This window comes from Leptopilina boulardi, unplaced genomic scaffold (assembly GCF_019393585.1).
Source record: "Leptopilina boulardi isolate dan_hultmark-lab unplaced genomic scaffold, ZJU_Lbou_2.1 LbouV2_325, whole genome shotgun sequence".
Taxonomy (NCBI): domain Eukaryota; kingdom Metazoa; phylum Arthropoda; class Insecta; order Hymenoptera; family Figitidae; genus Leptopilina; species Leptopilina boulardi.
In genome coordinates this window covers 5,033,254-5,057,585 of record NW_026137891.1, presented here as the reverse complement: position 1 = coordinate 5,057,585, position 24,332 = coordinate 5,033,254, and the positions used below count along the sequence as shown (strand labels likewise).

Genomic DNA, 24,332 nt, shown 5'->3' with positions numbered 1-24,332 from the left:
ACCCCTGATAGGTCAACGGCGTGAATTTAGTCACGGCGTTTGCAGCTTCGCAACACTACAGCCAATGGCGTGCCGAGTTTTGATCACGTGAACCTTTCAGCCAATCGGCTGTGTGATCTAGACACCCGGCAGCCTTTAGGAACCAGTCCGACATTTTCTGACAAGCGTAGAAAAACTTCTCATCAACAGCAGTCGCCATTTTACTTGAACTGATACTCGTGCGGTGCGGAACTCTTGTGTTCGCTTCCCTCGCGAATCTTTATCGCCCGCGGTGGCCGGCTTGGACCCGATTAATTCGATCGAGTTCATCAAGTCGCGAACAGTTTCTGTCGAATGTACGGAGAAAGCTGCCCAATCTCGCGGTGATTTCGCGCGCCCGTCGTGCAGTGCCAAGGCGAGAGAAGAAGACAGAGGAAGGAAGATGGTGATGGTGCCAGCGGGCCTCGAGAGCGATATCGTCGCTGCGAGGTAGCGCCGTGTGCGCAGCCAGTCCGCCACTACTTGAGTTTTGACGACTAGTGTCCAGCCAAGTGTCGACACAAGTTTCTTGAGTTTTATCTTGTCGTTTTCAAAGAAGTGGAGTTGTGCGTGATTTAAAATACTGTGTACAAATCAGCCCCAGGGGTTATACCCTGACGATGCCCAATGGTTGACCGCCTTGTAAAGCGTGTTCGGGGACGCTCCATGCGCCGCGGCTCTCATTGCTGTTATTATTACGCCCGCGACCATGCGAGAAAAGCAGTGAATTTTCATCATACCGTTGAGGTAGACGTCGAGGTAGTGTTGTTTTAGTGGAGTTACCCCAGTGTATACGTGCGTGCGTGCCTGCGTGTGCGTACGTGCGTGTTCTGCCGATCTGTTAGTACGGAGAGTAAACAGCCCTGAGAAAAGCTAACCCGCGGAGACATGGCCGACCACCTAGTGGACGGCCCGCCGAACAAGCGGACCAAGCTCGCGGATCCTTTTCAAGGGCCCTCAGATTCTTCAGGTGAGCATATCCTTTTTATTTGCCACGCGTCTTCTGCAAGTTCAGAGATGCGCGACTAACCTACAGAACGAGCACACGTCTAAAAACGTAGCGTGCACGTCCATTTCCCGCCCCGATAAAACCCGGCAGCAAAAGGCGCAAGTCAATTTATTTAATGCTAAAAACCTTTGAGCAAAGTTGTCCATCTTCTCCTGGTCCTCAATGTCCATTAATTCACTAAAGAAACAATCCGGAGCCTTCTTTCTTTTTCGAGATTTGCTCCGCTACCAAAGTTTTGAAACGTCAAAGAGCCTCTTAACTGTTACCGACATACTTCTGTCAAAGTTCATGTCTCTCTCACTCTTTCTCTATCAAAATATTTACTCCGAAATATTTCATTTTTATTTTTCATTGAAAAAAATTTCATTTTTGATCAAAAATGATACTTGTAATGATTGTTGTGACAGTAGAAATAATTTTCACTCTTTGACACTTGGAGATACCAAATTGGTCTCGATATCACTTTCAATATAACTTCTGAGAAGACATTTTATTTGAAGTTATGGCTCGTGCAACGTTTGAGAATAACTTCAAGATCCAGGAAAAGGTTTCTTGTTTTTTTTTCTGTCAAAAATGAAAAATTCCAGAAATGTAATAATTGTTTATATTTGTTTGTTTACAATTGTAGTATAATTTTAACGTGAAAATAGAAATTTTCAGAAATGTCTATAAAATGAAAAATAATTATTATCGAAAAGAGAAAATTTGATATATTTTGTTCAAAGGTATCATGAATATATGTATCAGTGCCATATGCACTCTGTAATTTGACACATTTAATTGTTTTTGTTTGTATTATTTTTTTTTTATTTTGATGACTTTTTGATGTGTCAGTTCTGCATCGTTTTGCATGAACGTAATTTTTGACATACACCTCTCAATTTTAGAGTAGTTTTTCTATACTTTCTTTCTATATATAGTTTTTATTTTAGATTTATTGTAGTGCATGTTGTGTGCATGAGCATTTTAAGCAATATTGAGTAAAAAAAAACAAAAAAAAAACAATGAAAATAAATTTTTACTCGCATGTGCTACGCACTAACCACTCTTTATTCTATTTTATATATATTTTCTTTCAAAGCCGCTCTTTACTAATCGTTTGGACAGTCAAGTTAGATATAAATTTTTTTTATTTTGAGAGAATTCTTTTTTTTTTGACACAAAACGGGTTAAGTAAACAACAATACTTATTATTTAATAATATGTCAAAACAAGAGGTTCACACTTTTCACATTATAAATAAAAAAAAAACTGACATGTAGCTGAGTTGCAGAAACGATCTGACAGAAAATGATTTTGATATTTGATTCTCTTTGATTTTATTTATGACAAAATTTGTTTAAATAAAATTTTTATACCTTATAATTAGAAAAAAAACGTGTATTTCCACGTGGTTTGACAGTTCCTGTCAAAACAAGACAGAAAGCACGTGTTTAAATGTGAAGGCGCTAAAATTTGAAAGAGCTGTTTCTGTGACTTGGATGCGTTGTTAAATTCAGAAAAAACAAAAATATTAAAAAAAAAAAAAAAAATCTTGCACGGTCTTAAATCATAAACTGTGATATATGTAGTGGGTATGGCGCCTCTAATGATGCACCATGCTTATACAAACTACGGGGGAGGTGGCAGTGGTAACATACAACAAATGCAGGGCCTGCCACAACAACTACATCTGCAACAGCAACAGCTGCAGCAACATTGGAACAACCATACTACGCAGAAAAGAAGTAAATATTACAAATCAAAAAAGCAAAAAAAAAAGCTGCAACAAATTTCAAGCACTGTCAAAAATTGTCCATCCATGAAATCATATCACCATTATCATTGATCCTAAAAATCATTTGAAAAAGATCGAATCCAAATTTCAATCACATTATCAGGTTCTAGTAAATTTTAATTTCCAAAAAAAAATTTTTTTATTAATATACTGTTCTCTTTTTTCGTTTTCTCAAAAGTCACGTAAAATTAGTTGCTTCCTTAAAGCTAGTTTTAATTAAATTTTCAATTTAACTTGTGATATTTTTTTTTCTTTTTTTGGATTTTGTATAAAAAATTTTATCTCGGTTGTTTTTAACCCTTTGGGGTTTTGAGCCAAAAAAAAAAATATATTAGTCTTTGTAAAAAGAAAAATATCTCCCCAAAGGGTTAAAATTTTAAATAATTGGATTTAAATACCTTTTTTGGTAATTATCGATAAATAATTAAAATTGATTTCAATTATTGAAATAGACTTTTTATTTACAAGATTCATAAAAAAAAAAAATTGTTACCATAGAGTTATGATTGTTTTTCCATTGCGTGTGGACGATTGACCAATAAACAGTGTTTTGAAGATGCATTGCAGAAATTTAAAAAAAAAAAAAAGTGAAATTTATAAACAAGTCTTGAGACATGCGACAGACATACATAGAGCTGTGTTTTATGATGAGCAAATTAAAATCATCTTTCAAAAGAAAATTTTAAAAAAATTCACAATATTGTTATATATCTTCTTATGTGCGTACAATGGCGTTTAATAAATTATATTCTTTCAACAGGTGAAGGTTCATATTTAAAACAAACCCTAATTTATTTTTTTTTAGATATTACATTTTTTTTACAAGATTAAATATTTTATTTGTATACGCATATTTTTACATAGATATTTTTTACATCTATATGTGTTTTTTTTAAATATATATTTTTTACACATATACTTATAAACATATTTTATGTATATAATAATTTTTTGTAAACTATACTGAATCAATTTTCAGTGTATGTTTACATAATAATAATGCTTTTGTAGTTATGTTAATAAGTATAACATTTTTAACTCATTTTTAGTAAAAAATAGAAAAGGGTTGTTGAAAATATGTAAAAAAAATTTCTATTTTTCTCTTTTACATACTATAAATTGTACACCACTTGATTATATTGTTAACTTTTCTATTTTCCTCTTTAAAAATATAGGTACGTATTTAAGATATTTATAAAACAAAATTATTTTCACAATTTTTTTTTTTTTTTTTTTTAATAGTTATAATTATGAAATTTCCACACTTTTCACTGTTTGGTGTGGTTTTCATTTTTTACACGATTTTACATGTCCTGTATGGAGAGTATGTATAGAAGGTTTTTTTCTTTAGAGAAAAAAAATGCAAATTTGTATTTCAACAATATTTATTTTTATTATACGATGAAATATAGGAAAAAATGAAAAATACTGTCATTTTAATAACTGGCTTGAAATAGAAGTGCATTTATGTGTTTAATCGGTTTCGTTACATATTTTATTTTATTTTATTTTATATTTGTATTTCGTTTTTGTATTGTCTCAACAGAGTGTATGTTTTATTCTGTTTGATTAAATTTATAAAAAAAATCTTTTCTAAATAATCTTTCACAACATTTGTTATATTTTTTAGTCAATACTTAAAAATTTTTTAAATATGTTAATTTTAGAAAAATAATTATGCGAATAAATAGATTAGATATTGATAAGAGAAGTAAATATTTCGTTTTTAGAAGAAATATCAAATATGTTTTTGTATTTTGTCATTTTTACTATATGAAATCTTTAATTTTATTCTAAAGATAATAATCATAAAGGTTATATCATTACAATAATAGCATAACAACAATAATAATAATAATAATAATTATTATAATTAATCATATGATGGTAAATGGAAATTGTACTTCATAAAAATTAAGAATTGGTGGCAAATTCTGTATAAATATTGCAGTGAGTTATATTTAATATATAAAATTTAATAAATGAGAAGTACAATTTTTCGAAAAAAAAAAATTGTTACTTTTATTAAAACAAAATCTCTTTGCATGAGTATACGGTTTGCCATCAGTAGCTTTGCTGCTTTTTGTAGTTAAGCACGATTTTAGAACAGGTCATGTTTTTTATTCTAGTGTAGAATGATTCTCCTTTAAATTTTGCTCATGTGGTGTATGTCTCATGTCTTAGTTTTTAATATATTAAAATATTTTTTTTTTCATGTTTCTATTATTTATATATTTTATTTTGTATAGTTTTTTTTTTATTTCCAAATTTCTGAAATTGTGATATTTTTCCTTTTTCATTAATGTTTTGGTCAGTCGTGAATGCGTTTTTTTTTTAAATTCAAAATTAAAAAAAATTTCTCGGTAATTTTTACTGCTATCCCACCCCCCTGAATTACAAAATACAATTTACGTAATATATTGTCGAGAAAACGATTTTTTCATTTAGTTATTTATGAATAATTAAAATAAGAAAAATAATTTATTCTTAATATCAGAATAATAATATAAAAAGTTTTGGTGTCGGTACTAACCTCATACTTATACAAAATAACTAATGCTGTGTCGGACTCTTTGGTACATCATGCACTGTCACAAAATATTCTCAGCAAATACTTCATTGGATGTATTTCTTGCTTTATTTGCAGTTTTATTTATATATGAGACTGTAAACAATTTGTAAATGACAAATATTGTAGATTTTTTTTTAACAAATTCATTCTAAAACCGTTTTTTTTTTTACAGTTGACTTGTCATAATTTACAATTATTTTTTTTTGTATTGCTCGATGAAATTTCTTTGTAATATATAATCATTTGACTTTTTTTTGTAATTGTAGTTTTTGATTTTAAAAAAATTTAACATGCGACTCGACTTCATCTCAAAAAAAAAAATAAGAAAAATTTCATTAACATACCGATTGTGTTTATTTCAGTTATATTTGAAGTGATACTAATGATTTTTCATATTCCCAGATTATATGACAAACACTGATATGTTTGATCTCGAAAATGAACTTCCTGAAGATCTTCTGTCGTCTGGTTCCTGGGGTTCTACAACTGAAAGTGCAAAACCTCCAGCTACTGGTCCCGGTCCAGGACAACAGAATGGGGCACTTGACAATGAACTTCGACAACATGTACAACAACAACAATTATCACATCATCTCATTCAACAGCAGGTAAATTTTGTCATTTAAAAAAATAAAACAAAAGAACTAAAGAATTAATAATGTTGACAAATTATTTTATGTTTTAAAACAGGGAAACAAAAATATGGTAGCAAATTCGTTGGTTATGGCTGCTGGAAGTTTGGGCAGTAAAAGTCCCAATATGCAGTCACCTCCTAATGTTTCAGTATCGAAAGGAGTAGTTGATCCACAAATGGTGGTAAGCCTTGGTAATTTACCAAGCAGCATAGCAAGTTCACTAGCGAATAACCAAATATCTATCGCGAATTCAATGGGAGGACTTCAATCATCAATGAGTATGTCTGGAAATAATCCCACAATGTCAATGCCAGGTGCAATGAACTCCGGACTAGTCATGACGAGCAGTGCTACAGGGAACAATAATATGAGTGGCATGGCAGGCGGAGGTTTAATTGTTGCAAACAGCTTAAATAAACAACCGCTAAATACGGTAAATTGTCATTTTTCATGAATTTCCAATTTTCTAATAACTAAAATGTATATATTGATAATGATTAATTTTCAGGTATCTATGATGAGTTCCAATGCCCAAGGAATTCATCATCCGGGTGGACCTCATGGTGTCGCTCAAATGCAAAATGGACCAGCATTGATGAATCCAAGAGCCGTGGTAATGCAACAACAGCAACACATGGTTGGAGCAGCGAGAGGTCAAAGTCCTCATCAGCAAGTTCATCAAGTTAATATCGTAGGTCAAGGTCCACGAATGCAAACACCGCCCAATATGGCAAATATGGGACAAATGGGTGCTTCGAGTCCCTATGGATACAATTCCCCAGGCAATGGTCCTGGTCCAAATGTGAATGTGGGTACTAATAATCCAGTGGGAGTTGTTGCTCCTCAACAACGAGGCGTCGGTACCAATATGGCTGGTATGCAAGTTAATAGATTCGGTGGCCCGGGAGGACCTATCGGATCAACGAATGTCGTTGGGGGTCAAGAGGGTGGAATGGCACAACAAGCTCAACCACCAGCGCCAAGTCCGGCTCAACCGCAATCGGGAGCACCAAGTGGAGGACAACCGGGCCCTCAACAAGCCACGCAAGGACAAATGCCAAGTGGACAACCACAAGGTGCTACACAATCAACCGCCGATCCCGAAAAACGAAAACTAATTCAACAACAACTAGTTTTACTCCTACACGCTCACAAATGTCAACGACGAGAGAGTCAATCGAATGGTGAAGCGTGGCAATGTTCTCTACCTCACTGCAAAATGATGAAAAATGTCCTAAATCACATGACAAATTGTCATGCCGGAAAAAGTTGCGCGGTACCACATTGCAGTTCGTCAAGACAAATCATCAATCATTGGCGATACTGTACGAAAGCCGATTGTCCCGTGTGTTTACCATTAAAGCAAGCCGATAAAAATAGACATCAAAATTCAGTTGCAGTAACTGTACCTCAACCAACAACACAACCCAATCCCAGTCCATCAGATATGAGGAGAGCGTACGATGCACTTGGCATTCAATGTCCAACGACAACTCCAAATTTATTACCCGGTCAAACAGTTAATAGAGGTGGTGTCAGACTAGCTGGTCCTCCTTTACAAGCACCCGGTACCATGGCAGACGTTCGAATGGCACAACTTCAAACTCAAACCGGTCCAGGACAGTCTGTCATTGGAACGGGACAACAAGTTGTTGCTCCAAACGTTTCACTACCACTTAGCAAGGATCCAACTGCAGTTTCAGCAGCTGCCAATCAATCGACACCGACAACTGGTCCAACAGCAGCTGCAGCAGCCGCCGCCGCTGCTGCCAATATCCAACAACAAACAGTCAGTATGCAACAACTCTTTGGTTTAAATGACTCCGGACAACCGGGAATTCTAGCCGATAATCGGCTAAGCAACGTACAACTTCCGCCCGGTCTTCAAGCGGGACAAGTTACAGCGACGCCTGTTCAAGGGACGAAGGAATGGCATCAATCAGTGACGCCAGATCTCAGGAATCATCTTGTTCACAAGTTGGTCCAAGCAATATTTCCGACTCCCGATCCACAAGCAATGCTTGACAAACGAATGCACAATTTGGTGGCGTACGCAAGAAAAGTCGAGGGCGACATGTACGAAATGGCCAATTCAAGATCCGAATATTATCATCTATTAGCGGAGAAAATTTACAAAATACAAAAAGAACTCGAGGAAAAACGTCAAAAACGTAAGGAACAACAATTACAACAGCAGCAGCAGCAACAACAGCAACAACAACCCGGAGGCAGTGGCGCCGGTTTACGACCCTGTGCACCACCTGGAGTTGCCGCCAATGTTCAGGCACGACCCGTTGGTACCGTACCACCAAATTTAAGGAGTCATTCCCCAAGTATGGGACAATTGGGAATATCCAACATTGGCATGCAACATAATCGTATGCAATTTCCCCAACAGCAGCAAGCACAACAAGTGCAACAAATTCAACATCAACAGCAGCAGCAGCAGCAGCAAACTCAACAACAACAAATGCTCGTTGGACCCTCCGGACCTAGTCCAAATGGACAATCTGCTTCCAATCCCAATATGGTATCAAATCCCGGTCTCAGTCCCTTTGGACAACCTCAAATGTCACAGGCAAATTTAACCACAACCACCTCGTCAGTGACCACTAGTCAATTTCCAACGACTAACGGAACAGCCGGTCTACCCAACAGTTCGCCCGTTCAAAATCAACATCAATTCTCCGACATTAGGGTCAGATTAGCTCAAGCACAAGCTCAAGCGCAGCAGCAGCAGCAGCAACAACAACAACAACAGCAGCAACAACAACAACAAAGTCAACAACAATCACAGACGCAGCAACAATCACAGCAACCAACAAGCACTGCTAATCAAACCGTTAATTCAAGTTCAATGCCACAAGCACCGTCACCTTTCAGTGGTATGCAACAATCGAATCAGAATCAACAATTTCAAAATAGTTTATCAATGTCGGCCTCAACACCCGGTGACAGTGGTATAGCGGCGTCAACACCACAAACCCTAGCACCATCCGCATCCAGTGGTCCGAGTCCTGGGCCCGCTCCATTAACAAATGGACCACAATCGACAACATCCACTCCCAATACACCATCAGTACCATCATTAATGACACCCAATCAAAATGTCTCATCGGCAAATCAAACGCCACCACATTCAGCGGCAACACCATCGCCCGTTGGTTTAGCGAGTCTTGGTAAAGGAATGACATCGCAAGAAAGAGCGGCATTAAACGCGCCTCGAAGTTCATCAATGTCTTCGCAAATGGCCGCCATAACAGCTGCCCTTGATCGTGATAATTCTCCTAGTCCTCCAACAAATAATAATAAGGGCAAGTTGGATTCAATAAAAGAAGAGAACATTAAAATGGAAATAAAACAAGAGGAAGGCGCGGAAAATCATCGTGGTGGTGATGGTGGTAAAGGTGGTAGCAATAGTGAAATGTCATCGATTAAAACGGAAATCAAGACCGAGCCAATGGATGAAACATCGGATGAAATGACTGTTAAGGAGGAACCAACTGGTACTATTAAAGATGAACCTGTGACGCCAATGTCAAGTCAGGATACTGCTACTTCGGATATAAAACCAATTGTGCCAGAACCAATTCAACCAACTGGTACATCGAGTGACAAGAAACGATTGTGTTTATTTAAACCTGACGAATTGCGTCAAGCATTGATGCCAACTTTAGAGAAATTATATCGACAAGATCCTGAATCATTGCCATTTCGACAACCTGTTGATCCACAAGCATTGCAAATTCCTGATTACTTTGATATTGTTAAAAAACCAATGGACTTGTCAACGATTAAACGAAAATTGGACACTGGACAGTACAGCGATCCTTGGGAGTATGTTGATGATGTTTGGATGATGTTTGACAATGCCTGGTTGTACAATCGGAAAGCGTCACGAGTTTATAAATATTGCACTAAGGTAAGATTTTTCTTCAGATCATTTAATTTAATTATTTAACAAATTTTTAACTAAAATTCCTCACTAAATTAATTATTTTTAATAATTTTAATGAAATTCTTCAAAAATTTAGTTATCTTAAACTTTTTTTTCAATTTTAATTTTTTATGAAAGTTAATAATTGTTTATAATTTAAAAAAAAATTATCAAAAATTTTTAATTTAAAATCACTTGAGATTTAATTATTTGCAAAAATTTCAATTATTTTTAATGATTTTTATAATATTCTTCGAAAATATTCTCTAAAATTATTTGATAAATTATTTTTAGTTCTGTAAAATTTAATTATTATCTGAAAATGAACAAAATCTTTTGAAATTTAATTATTTCTAAAAATTTCAACTTTAACTCTTCCAAAATTATTATTATTTAAAAATCTGTAAAACTTGAATTTTTTTGAATCGGCCTGGAATTCTTTTGACCATCAAAACTAAAAACTATGACAAAATTTTAAATTTGGATAAATTACTTAAATCAGACTTCAGAAAACGATAAAAATGGAACTTTAAGAATTTTTTTTTTTAGAAATTTGTCCAACTTAAATAAAATTTTGAAAATTTGTCTTATAATTAGTTCGATTCTGAAATATTCGAAATAAATTTTCTTGATAATATTTTTAAAGAATTATTCTCATTACAGAATTAATCAAATGAATTTAATATCTAATAACATTAGTTATTTAAAGAAAAATATTCATTAACCGTTTAAATTTTGTTAAAATAAAAAAAAATCGACTAAAACGCCATTTTTTGTGTCTTAAAGTCGATCTGAGGCCTGAAAAATTATGATTCTAAGAATTATTTGTGATTTCCTTACAATATATTTTTGACATTTTATTTACAGATTTATTTTTCCATTACAATTGTAGAGTTGGACTAACTTTTATTACGATTTGTTTGTTTAAATCTCTTTCTTAAAAGCTAATAATAGTTCAAAAAGAAAAAAAAAATTAATATACATGATGCATAATTGCAAATTACCGTAGACAATGCTAAATATTTCTGTATTTACCTTGGCATTTTAATTTTGAAATAAGGAAAAAAGATTATTTTCTCAGTTGTTAAAATTTAATAAAACAAAATCGACAATTTAGATAATAGAAAATTTCTTTATTTTTGTTTAAGATAATCTAATTTATTTACTTATTTTACTTGTTGTATAAAAAATTAAAAATGAAAATTTTTAAATTATTTGTAAAACTGCTAAAAATTCAACAGCTTTTTATTAGATTTTACTAGAAAATTTGTAAATATTTTTAAATGCTTAGAAATTAAATAGTAAAAATTTAAAAAAAAATTAATAAGAAAAAAAGATGGCGTAAGTTTATGTTAATGATACTTTGCAATTTAAAAGTATTATTCAATTCTTACGCTAGATTAAATTGGCAGGATAATTAACCTAATTTTGACTTTTTGTTAATTTAGGTCAGTCACCTGTCCTACAAATATTTACAAAAAATATTTTTGAATACTGAAAAAGAGAAAATTAATATTTTTAAAATAATAATAATTTAATGTAATAATATATTCTTTTTTTAATAAGTATCTAAATTTCACGATTTTCTTTATTTAAACTCTTAAAAATTAAAAAGTTGTTGAATTTTTACTAACAAGTAAGGTTAAAAATGAATTTACATTAATATTTTGGATTTTTTATACTGTAATTAAATAATATAAATAAACTAAATTAATCTAGGTAAACAATTATTATTAATTTTTTAAAAAATATTTCAATACTCTTTTTATTTAACTTTGTCAATAAAAATTTCATAAAATAATTATTGATAATGTATTGTAAGGAATTTCCAAATTATTTCTGTAAAGTATTAAAATTTTCTACCAGATCACGAACCACTTTTGAATAAAATATAATAGAATAACAGTTTGCTAAATTTTATATAAAAAAAAAGCACTGAATTAATTTAGAAAACAAAATTATTCATAATAAATAAAAATAGCGTAAGTACATTTTAATAGTACTTTTCAATTTAAAAGTATGATTCATTTTCTTACGCTAGATTAAATTGGCAGGATAATTAACCTAATTTGACTTTTTTGTCCATTTAGGTCAGTCACCTGACCTACATATAAAATATTAATATTTCGATTACTTGTGGAGAAATTTTAAATTATTAAAAGAAAAATCGAATTTTTTTTATTTTTTTCTGACAGGGACTGCGTTTTTTCGTTTGTCAAAAATTATACTATAAAAATATATGTATTTACTGCAACCAAATTTGAGAAATAATAAGAATGAAAGTGGCGTAAAAATATTTTTATAGTACTTTTCAATTTAAAAGTATGATTCATTTTCTTACGCTAAATTAAATTGGCAGGATAATTAACCTAATTTGACTTTTTTGTCCATTTAGGTCAGTCACCTGACCTACATATATAATATAAATATTAATATTTCAATTACTTGTGGAGAAATTTTAAATTATTAAATCAAAAATCTAATTATTTTTTGGTTTTTTCTGACAAGGACTGCGTTTTTTTTATTTGATAGTCAAAAAATTATAGAATATTAGTCTAATAGAATTTTACTTACAAACAACTGTAAATTTTTTCTGAAAAAAATTTTGAGAAATATTAAGAATGAAGATGGCGTAAAAATGTTTTAATGATACTCTGTAATTTAAAAGTGTCATTTCATTTTCTTACGCTAAATTAAATTGGCAGGTTAATTAACCTAATTTGACGTTTTTTTGTCCATTTAGGTCAGTCACCTGATCGACAAATACTTACAATTTGTAACTAATTATAAAAATTGAAATCTAAAACATTAAACGAAAATAAAAATTATAATATTGAAATTTGCGATTTTATGTATTTTTCATAGTATTTATTTCATTTATATTTTCTTCTTTTCAGTTATCTGAAGTCTTTGAACAAGAAATTGATCTAGTGATGCAAGCTCTGGGATACTGTTGCGGAAGGAAGTATACCTTCAATCCTCAAGTTCTCTGTTGCTACGGAAAACAATTGTGCACAATACCGCGAGACGCAAAATACTATTCCTACCAAAACAGGTCAGTTTTTATTTTAATTATTGCTCAAATTCTTGGCAACAAATTTAGCGATCGTCCAATTTCTGTACTGTAAAAAAAATGTTCTCTTATTCATAAAAACAATTTTTTTAAAAATCTTTTACTCTTTAAGTTGACTGAATGAAAATTTAATTTAAAAAAATATTAATGCATTAATAGGAAAAAATGTTACAGAACAGAAATCGATTGTTAATTTAGTGCAAATTTTGCATGAATGAAATTTTCTCAAGTAGTGTTCTTTAAATAACAAAATTAAATATAATATACATTTTCGGGTGAATTGAAAATTTATAAGCAAGGGCGCACTTAGTACATTAATAGCACTTAGTATTTAAAAAAAGTGTTGTTCAACTGCATGCGCCATATTAAATTGGCAGGATAATTAACCTGAATTGGTCATGTTCAACCAACTTAGGTCAGTCACCTGTCCTACACTAAAATACAAATTTTTAAGAGACAATCTTACCAAGCTGAATATTTTATGCAAAAAAAGTAACAAGAAAAATAAATTTTTAACCTTTATGAAATATTAATAATTTTATTTTTTTTTAATTTTTTTATATGCCATATCATTTCTAACAAAGCACTATTCTCTTTATATGTTTTCTTCGCTCTACGGGTTGCGTACGTGAACACACAAATTATTGTTTGCTGCTTGCTTCTTGTGTTGCTTCATTGCTTCTTTTTTTGATCTTCTACTCCACATCACAAAATTTGGTTCTTCAACACCGGACACCTGAAATATATAATATACATAATCGGAATGAAAAAAAAACAATCAAAATTTATTGACAAAATTGAACACATAAAAACAATCAATTCGGACAAATTTTTTTCAATCAATTTGAAAACGAATTTATACAAAATTTAAAAAACAAAATTATATTTAATTGGCAAATTACAAAAAAAAAATGCATGCGTGTTTTCGAAAAACGCTATTTTTGTTAATTGGATACACAATTTAAAAAATATGGAACAATTTGGCACAATCTTTTGGATTCGCGTATGACACACATGTACAAAAAATTGATGAATGATGTGGATTTGAAAATTTGGCGATTTAATAGTCTAAAGGCTTATGGTCTTGTTTCCGACAGATACACCTTCTGTCAGAAATGTTTCAACGACATTCCCGGCGACACTGTGACGCTTGGTGACGATCCCACTCAACCTCAAACGTAAGTTTTCATTTATAATTCAAATATATATTAGAAATTAATAATTATTGTAATGTAATAAATATTTTAATTTAAGAATTTAAAAAATCGAGTTTTTTTGTAATTTTAAATTATTTTGTGTTGATGTAAAAAAATAATATTTCATTTTAACTTTAGTGCCATCAAAAAGGAACAGTTCCAGGAGATGAAGAATGATCACTTGGAGTCGGAACCTTTCGTTTACTGTACAGACTGCGGGAGAAAAGTGCATCAAATTTGTGTACTTCATATGGAAAATATATGGCCCCTAGGGTAAGTTTAAATAAATTTTTGTTACCTGCATGCAATTAAATTAAGTCTTATTTTTCTAATTTAATTTTCTTTTTCATCTCTGAAAATTTCTACATTTAGCTTTACCTGTGATAATTGTCTGAAAAAGAAGGGCCAAAAGCGCAAAGATAATAAATTTAATGCAAAGCGGCTGCCAGTAACGAAATTAGGTACATATATAGAAACGCGAGTCAACAATTTCCTTAAGAAAAAAGAAGCAGGCGCAGGCGAAGTTGCAATTCGAGTCGTGGCTTCCAGTGATAAAGTTGTAGAAGTTAAGCCAGGCATGAGAAATAGATTTGTCGATAATGGAGATATGCCAGGTGAATTTCCATATCGTGCAAAAGCACTTTTTGCATTTGAGGAAGTTGACGGAACTGATGTGTGTTTCTTTGGTATGCACGTCCAAGAATACGGCAGTGAATGTACACCGCCAAATACGAGGCGAGTGTACATTGCATATCTCGATTCGGTGCATTTTTTCAGGCCTAGACAATTTCGAACAGCTGTATATCACGAAATTCTTTTGGGATATCTTGACTACGCTAAACAATTAGGGTAAGTACATTTTTTAAGGTATTTTGAAATTGCAATTTCTTTTTTAAAATTTTTAATTGATAATTTTGATTTTTTTTTATCTTTAGATATACAATGGCTCATATTTGGGCGTGTCCTCCTTCGGAAGGAGATGACTATATCTTTCACTGCCATCCGCAGGAGCAAAAAATTCCTAAACCGAAAAGGTTACAAGAATGGTACAAGAAAATGCTAGACAAGGGCATAGTTGAAAGAATAGTACTCGATTATAAGGTTAGTCTTGAAAGTTAATATTATTCTTTTTGAAAATTTTTTGCTTTAAGTCTCAGTGTTCCCTGTTAGTGAAAATAAATTACTTTCAGGTGTCTTGTGGGACTGACATTAAAAGCCTGAATAAGCTAATGTTTTATTTATTTGTAAATTTTAACATAGGATAAACAGGCGACAATTTATTTAAATCAATTATATTTTTTATTCATTTGAAGAATTAATGTAAAAATTGGATTTCTCTTTCTTTTTTTAGGATATTTTGAAGCAAGCCATGGAAGACAAATTGTCCTCTGCCGCCGAATTACCTTATTTCGAAGGAGATTTTTGGCCTAATGTTTTGGAAGAAAGTATAAAAGAGTTGGACCAAGAGGAGGAAGAGAAACGAAAAGAAGCCGAGGCTGCTGAAGCTGCAGCTGCTGCGGCAAATGTAAATTTCTTTTTGAAATTTAATTTTCAAATATGAATGATAAATTTTATTATTAATTATTTTATTTTTTAATTATTAATAATTATTGTTTGATTTGCAGATTCTCTCAATGTCAGAAGATTCAGAGACTGGTCCAGATGGGAAAAAGAAAGGCCAGAAAAAGGCAAAGAAGTCAAATAAATCCAAAGCAAATCAGCGAAAAAATAGCAAAAAATCAAATACACCCCAAACGGGAAATAATCTTTCAGCGAAAATTTTCGCTACCATGGAAAAACATAAGGAAGTTTTCTTTGTGATTAGGCTACATAGCGCTCAAAGTGCAGCGAGTTTATCCGTAAGTTTTTCTTTTTGTTATTTTAATAATATTTTGCTTATAAATCTTGAATATTGAATTAATTTTTAAATTTGATTTACAGTCTATTCAAGATCCAGATCTTGTTATCAATTGCGATTTGATGGACGGACGAGATGCTTTTCTCACAATGGCAAGAGAAAGACATTATGAATTCTCTTCTTTGAGGCGAGCGAAATTCAGTTCAATGTCCATGTTATACGAGTTGCACAATCAAGGCCAGGACAAATTCGTTTATACTTGTAATAATTGCAAGAGTCATGTGGAAACTCGATACCACTGTACTGTCTGTGATGTAAGTATATTATTTACCTTTTTTGATATTTTATATTTTCTACTTTTTAAATTATTTTTCCTTCTATTTATATCATTTTTTTTTAAATTTATTGAACGTTATAATTTACACATTGGTTTTTTTTACAGGACTTTGATCTGTGTATAAGCTGTAAAGAAAAGGATGGACATCCTCATCATATGGAGAAACTTGGTTTGGATTTGGACGATGGTTCATCACCTGCCGATGCAAAACAGGCAAATCCTCAGGTGAGATTTTTGTCTGAAAATTTAATAATAATAAATTTTTTATTTCTAAATTTAATTCTTTTCCATTTTGTTTTTAGGAAGCGCGAAAGCTCTCGATTCAAAGGTGCATACAATCTCTGGTCCATGCTTGTCAATGCAGAGACGCAAATTGCCGACTGCCAAGTTGTCAAAAGATGAAGAGAGTTGTAACACATACAAAGGTGTGCAAACGAAAGACAAATGGTGGATGTCCAATTTGCAAGCAACTTGTTGCCTTGTGCTGTTATCACGCCAAACATTGTCAAGAAGCAAAATGTCTCGTACCCTTCTGCTCCAATATTAAACATAAATTGAAGCAACAACAACTTCAACAACGACTACAAACGGCTCAGTTACTAAGGTGAGAAATATTTTCATTAAATATTTATTTAATATTAAATTAAATTAAATTGTATTTAATAAGTATACAAGAAAATTGAAGAAGAGAATTTGAAAATAATTTTATTTTGTAGGAGGAGAGTGGCTGTGATGAATACAAGGCCGACGGGTCAAATGGGTGCAGTTCAAAGTGCTCAGCAAAGTTCGAACACGAATATGACGACTGGCGTCGCCATAAAACCAGGCATGAGTCCAACGAATTTACCATCACCCCATCAACCTGGTGTAGGATTAAAACCCGGTGCACAAGCTCCGTCTGCACATGTGCTACAAGTTGTGAAACAAGTCCAAGAAGAAGCGGCGAGACAACAAGCGCCTCATGTCAGCTATGGAAAAGTATCACCAGGAGTTGGTGTTGGCGTAGGTGTCGGTGTTAACGTCGGTGGTCAAGGAGGTAACGTTATGCCACCACCTCAAATGCAAAGGTCAATGCCGGTGCAAATGCCCAATCCAAGCGGGACACATCTCATCTCAATGGATCAATGGACACCAAGGTAATGTATATTTTTGTAGTCAGAATTTTTGTTTTTTCTTCCAAAACAGAAATAATATTTAATATTTTTCTAAATTTAGGTATCAACCGAACACAGTTATGCAGCAAAATCCCGGTTTAAGACAGCAATCATCGCAACAGTTGATGCAACAACAACAACAGCAGCAACAACTTCAAGGTCAAACGGGAATGGGACTTGCCGGTCAGATGCCGCGGCAAACTGGCGTTCTTGGCGGTCCTCTCAGTCAAGTTGGTCCAGGCGGAACATCAACAATGCATAATCGTGCCTATCAACAACTCATGGCTACTCTAAAGAGTCCCAATACACCCGAACAACAAAATCAAATACTTCACATACTCAAGAACAATCCATCTCTAATGGCTACATTCATAAGACAACGCCAGGTATTACTTAATTTTCATAATACATACTAATTTAACAGTGAAAAAACAAATATAAATGTGACAAAAATGTTTCTAACACATCTAATAAAAAAAAGGTACTTGCTCTTCAGCAGCAAACTGGTCAGCACGCTGGTGGAGTTGGTCCATTGGGTCCTAGTCAACAACAACAGCAACAACCTGGTTTGCAACATATGCTGTCTCAACAACAGCAACAGCAGCAGCAACAACAACACCATCAACAACAGCAGCAGCAACAGCAGCAGGGTAGAACGCAAATGATGATTGGTCAACAACAGCAACAACAACCAAGTCAAGGACCCAGTGTTCAACAACAACAGCAACAACAATGGTATAAACAACAGCAAATGTTAGTTATGCAGAGACAGCAGCAAATGCAACAGCAGCAACAACAACAACAGCAGCAGCAACAACCGTTTACGCAACCACCTGCACCGCCTTATGGCCAACAGAGGCCCATCAGGCCACCATTAATGAGTGAGTAGCAAAATCTTCATATTCATTTATTTGATAAGTAAACGTAACGGGACTGTTTTTAATTTTCGTCATTAATTAATTCGCGCCTTTCTTATGCAATAATTATGTAGGTGGACGCAGGTAATAAATAAATTATTTTCTCAGATTACGGTGGTTTCAATGAGCAAGGCTACGGTCAACCGGGTCTTAAGCCAACACCACCTCCTGTGCCCTCTCCGCAAGGTGTAATGGGACCGCCAGGAATTTCGGTGCAACAACAATTGATGCAGTCGGTTCGTTCTCCACCGCCAATTCGCTCACCACAACCAAATCCCTCACCTCGACCTGTACCATCGCCGCGAAATCAACCAGTTCCATCACCGCGTTCTGGCCCTGTACCCTCGCCACATCATCATCCACCACATGGAACGCCAACTCATTCACCCGCACATGAACTAGGTGGCCCTAGTGAAATGATGTTACCCTCCGGTCATCCTCCCAATATGCCACATCATTCATCACCAGCACCCCCACCCACAAGTGGCACAGACTCGAGTGAAATGCCGCAAATGACGCCACAAGACCAATTAACAAAGTTCGTAGAAAGGTTGTAGTGACAGTTAGTATCATAAAATGATTTTAAATCTTTTGTGGCTGTTGCCATTACAAATGAAGGCCGTTTTCCGTTTTACAACAGAAAAACGGCTCGCTGCTCACGTTCGAGGTGCCTGAGAGAGATAGAGAGAGAGAGAGAGAAAGAGAGAGAGAAAGTTATCGCGATGAGAATTATCTCATTCTCCCTATCCTAGATTAAAAAAAAATGGGGTATATTCGATTGAGCGCGAATTTATTGTAGATTTGTATATCAATGAAAAAAAAAATCAGGGATGAAATCCAGATTGTGGCGTTCCACTGTGCGATCTTTTACTATACCAATAACTACTCTATTTATTAGGGTGCGCGTTTTAATTCTCCGAGCCAAGAGCTAAAAAAAGAAAAGAAAAATTAATAATAATAGAAGGCAAGCAAGGACAACTATTATAAAATACATTGTGTCGAGAATGAACTCAAGACAATGTCCTTCTATCTTTTTTTCACCCCCGACCTTCTCTCCAACCCCCCCTCGCCCCTCCCCCAAATGGGTGATCCCCATATGTAAGTTCCATGCGTTCCGGTTGTTGTGGTCCGATTAATCCGGGTGAAACTCGATATATAAATATATATATTATATATATAGACTATAAAAAAAGGAGATCGAAAGACTATTCCTTGCTCCCTTCCTTGCTACTGCTGCTGCTGCTCCTTGCGCAGGCTAAGTGAAAATCGTACAAATGTGTTGTGTATACTTAACGTTAATTAATATTAATAGTTCAAATACTACTGTAGCGAATATGCAGTTATTACCATTATTATTATTATTATTATTATTAATTATTATTATTATTATTAATAATTATTATTATTAATTATTATTATTACTATTATTATTATTATTATGAACGTGACTAAAAAAGCAAAGATATAACAAAGATGCGTGTATGAAGAATGAATGAATACCTTGTATTTAAAAATGAAAAGTAAGGTAAAAGGATATAAGAATTTAGAGCCAAGTTTTTAAGCGACGTTAATTGTAAGTTGTTATACAAAAAAAAACAGCGGTAGTGGCCACCGTATAATGGAGCTGTACTTAGCTCTAAAAAAAAAAAATTTTTAATTTTATTTTTTAAATGTCGAAACAGCAAAAAAAAAAAACTCCTACGGGGTTCAAAAACTAAAATGACGTAACCAAAAAAGAAAAAAAATTTTTTTTTTTGCGCAAAACAGGCTGCTGTAATCGCTAGCAAGGGAGTGATTTTATAAATCGTGTTAATTTTGAAGAGATTTTTTTCCCTTTTTTGATTTTAAAAAAATCGAAAAGTCCCGCGTGTACAGTAGAATCAAAAACGTACTACGAAACGTAGGCGAACGGGTCCTTTTCGAAAACATTGTACATAATATATTATTATATTATATTATTGTCATTGTTATCATTATTATTTTCCTATTATTACTAGGTAAAAAAAATGAACGTATAATAATGATGATAATTAATGATTGAATTGAAAAATGATGATAATAATAATAATAATAATGATGATGATGATAATTATGATTATTATAATTATTGATGAGAATAATAAATATGGTAATTATGAGAATGATAATGATAATGATGATGATAATAATGATTATTATTAATATTATTATATTAATTTACTTGTCTATTATAAATTTATTATGACAAAGCGAAAGAACATTATTGTAATATTTTTTTGAGACGTGAAGGGGACCGATATAAATGCGTTATACAAGCTACTTCACTATGCCAGTGCTGTATCATAGTAATTTGTAAGTGTATTTTTCGCCTCTGCTTTCTTTTTTCTTAATTATTCTATTTAAAAAAAAACAACCAACAAACTAAAAAATAAATGATTTTTAAGTGTAAAGCGCGAGATTTACTTTTTTGAAAAACCATGCCTGGCAGTTGAAAGTAAATCTCGCGAATCAATTAATCAAGTTGTAATTAAAATATATAGCTGATTAAAGAAAATTAATCAGAAGTTCTACTAACGGACAAACGTAACTAACGTAATTTTAAAGTTATTTGTAAAGTAAAGGAAAGAAAAAAAACGCGCTTTTCTTTGATATCAAAAAAAAAAATTTTTTTTAGATTTTTGATTCTGAGAAAAGCGCCCGCATTTTATTTAGCGCTTTCGCATATCATCTTTCAATGTGTGTCCGCTTGCGTTAAATTTTTCTTTTGCTACAAAATAAATTCTTGTGTAGGCAAACGCACGGTGAAGTACTTCGATACGCTGCGAATTTGTTTCAATTATTTTTTTTTCTTCTTTTTTTTCTCTATTTTGCTACTTATAAACATTTATAAAATGCGAGGTGGATCGTTGGTAATGATATTGAATTTTTTTTGTCTTGTGAATTTTTTTCCCTCCCGTGGACTTTTTGGATAAATTTTTTTTTCTTCTTTTTTTTTAATAATGTTCAACGTTTTTTTTATGTATTTTCTGATCGCCTCATCGAATTCTTGCGACTAAATTTTATTTATTTATTTTTTTTTGATAGATTTCTTTTATTTTTCCTATAATTATATTTAAAGAGAGAAAACTTAATCTTCTTTTTTTTTAATCGTCTGAAGCGTTGCCACGCTACAACATTCACAAAATGAATGTAAAATATGAAATGATTTTAAATAGTAAAAGTTAATTATAATGACAACCCAAAAGTATTTGGCTTAGTATGGCTGTGTTTAGGGCAGTGTTGTAAATTTGACAGTGATGGTGTTTTTTTTTGTGGTAGTAAATTCTTTAAGAATGGACGTTTGAATGCATTACGTACCATGAGTTTTAATGGAAAATGTGTTTTTTGAATTTTTATTTATTATACACAAAGGGTAGTTTAATTTTATTGACATTTTTAATTTTTTTTTGTACACTTCTATTAAAAAAAATTGTGTTTACTAAAATTGAATTACTTGTAAGAAATAAACTAACTAATATATTTTTACTTGTTAGTTAGTTTATTTTAATCAGTAAACGAATTTTTATTTTTGGATATTTTATTCTTTTTTTTTTATAAAAGAAGTGTATATAGCAGTAAAATTAAAACAATTTTTATCAATTTGTATAAACATGAAAATTTTTAACGGAACGTTTGATGTAAAGAGAAAAATTCAATCTCTATTGAGAATAAATTTAAATCTCGTTGAAAAGAAATTTTTAAACAATTCATTAAAAAGATTGACATTTTCTTGCTCTGGTACGTGATGCATTCTTGATTAGCAATTTATTACTATAAAATATAATGAGAGGCGAATGATACAACGCTGTATTTATATATCATGAAAATTGTTTTCTTTTTTAATATTAAACGAATACATTGAATATAAAATAGACACATGTGTCTATGAAATAACGTTTATAGATTTATTATTATTATTATTAATTAATTAATTAATTAAATATTCGATAGGCGATACTATAGAGACAAAGCTATGGAATATAAATAATTATTACTATACAATTATTACTGAAATATCGAATATAGAATACTACTTTTTATTATAAAAAAAAATTTCGTAACGTATTTAATTTACCTTAATTTAAAAAATGAGACATAAAAGAGACATTTATCCCCCCACGAATCCACCTCGCTCCTTTTTAAAAAAAAAAAATCTTTTCGAATCTCACCTCAGTTCCTCTCCTCCCATTCCCATCCTATTAATTAAATCTCTTCCCTTTTGTAATGTGTACATAATATATAATTAACGTGTAATACATCGGTCACGGCGATTGTAAATTGAACGATTGTGCTTTTCTATTTATTATTATTATTACTATTATATTATTATTATTCTTATTATTATTCTTATTATTACTTTTTTTAAATCCCTCGAGATCTCGTTGTTCTCACATTAAAAAAAAAAGCAAGAATGACGTTCTGTATCGATAAGACTCTTCTTCAATGAGGATACTTGTTCCAAAACATCGTAAATCGCATGTGATTATATAAGAATTTTTTTTACAAACACCCAAAGACGTCCCATTAAAAAAAAAAAAGACTTTTCGACACTTTCTTACTGAGCACTGTAGAACAAAATGAAAAAATTGCTCGCGTTAAATGAAAAATGAACAAACAGGATTGATTTTTATGGGAATTGAATTTATAAAAAAAAAATACTATTTGTAATATTTATATATTGAGAATTTTTTTTTGAAACAAGAGGAAATAGAAACTTGATTTTTACAACAATTTTTTTTTTTAAACAAATGACATTAATATTAAGGGATATATTTAAAAAAAAAAGCTTCCTCTTGAAAAATAGTATTTTTTCATTTAATGAAATGAATTCATTAACAAATCGATTGAAATAATTTGCTAATGAATATCACTATTTTGATCTTGCCGTCTCGTTCGCATTCCAAAGACGTCTATAGTGTAAAAAAAATTTAATTAATTTTCTTTTTTTCTCATTTAGAATCAATGAGCGCAAAAAAAAAAAAATTTGAGGTTTTTGGAATTTTCGAGCGTATGAAATTGTTTCGAGTGATAAACAAAGAATATATAAATGGAGTCAATGGAATTGTGTTTTTAAAAATTTTTCTGTACGTCGATCTTCGTATATGCATTTTTCAGTTGTGCGTGAGTGTTATTTTTTTCCTATCTGTCTATCTCTCTCTTTCTCTTTTGCAAAAAAAAAAAGTGTCGGTGTTGTCATTCAATGGTTACGTATGATGATGATGATGATGAGAGATTCCAGAATCTTCACTGGTTGAAAAGACGAAAACAAAAAAAATAATAATAATAATAAGTAGAATTTTAGGAAAAGTTTTTAAAAAAAAGAATTTTTTTTTCTTCTTTTTTTATAAATAAATATATAAATATATATATATAATATATAAATATGATCGTTTTGGGTATTGTATATTGGATCGATTGAGGACTGTGGAATTCCATAATTAAATGAGGAGAACAATGCGCGAGAAGTTCTATTTATATCGACTGTTGATCTGCGGTTGATAATAAGATAAAAAAAAAGAAAAAAAAAAAAAGATTGCAATTCGAAGAAAATATACTCACTGCCTTGAATTTTCCTGGCTGTACACTAATCCAATGTGTTTAGCACGCATGAAAAGCGCGCGAGTGGGACTAAACTCTATTGGGGATGTATTTTGTTTTCTTGTTGTTTTTTAGTCGTAAGCCCTAATCTTATTGCAAGCGTAGAATAGTAACGTAAACGAGACATAAAAGTTATACATATATGTGTATATATTTATACATACATACCTACCTACCTACAAACATAAATACGAATCTTACGAAATAAAGTTTACGTATCATCATTTCAAATA

The 24,332-nt window shown here is 32.0% G+C and overlaps 1 protein-coding gene across 5 annotated transcripts; it reads left to right on the top strand.

The window, feature by feature from the left end:
* Positions 1 to 185: 185 nt before the first annotated feature.
* On the top strand, positions 186 to 24,332 carry LOC127284552 (CREB-binding protein-like). 5 transcript variants are annotated; one of them, XM_051310039.1, is made up of 19 exons: positions 186 to 988; positions 2,599 to 2,754; positions 5,779 to 5,984; positions 6,067 to 6,444; positions 6,520 to 9,933; positions 12,846 to 13,003; positions 14,119 to 14,199; positions 14,356 to 14,490; positions 14,590 to 15,066; positions 15,153 to 15,318; positions 15,569 to 15,742; positions 15,843 to 16,076; positions 16,159 to 16,389; positions 16,518 to 16,637; positions 16,715 to 17,016; positions 17,129 to 17,548; positions 17,628 to 17,952; positions 18,048 to 18,447; positions 18,592 to 24,332. In XM_051310039.1, the coding sequence occupies exons 1-19, from the start codon at positions 907 to 909 to the stop codon at positions 19,038 to 19,040; spliced, it is 7,908 nt and encodes a 2,635-aa protein (XP_051165996.1). In that variant the 5' UTR covers positions 186 to 906; the 3' UTR covers positions 19,041 to 24,332. The 5 variants fall into 5 exon arrangements, with proteins under 5 accessions (XP_051165996.1, XP_051165995.1, XP_051165994.1 ...); XM_051310038.1 differs by having other exon boundaries at positions 14,089 to 14,199; positions 18,066 to 18,447; XM_051310037.1 differs by having other exon boundaries at positions 14,089 to 14,199.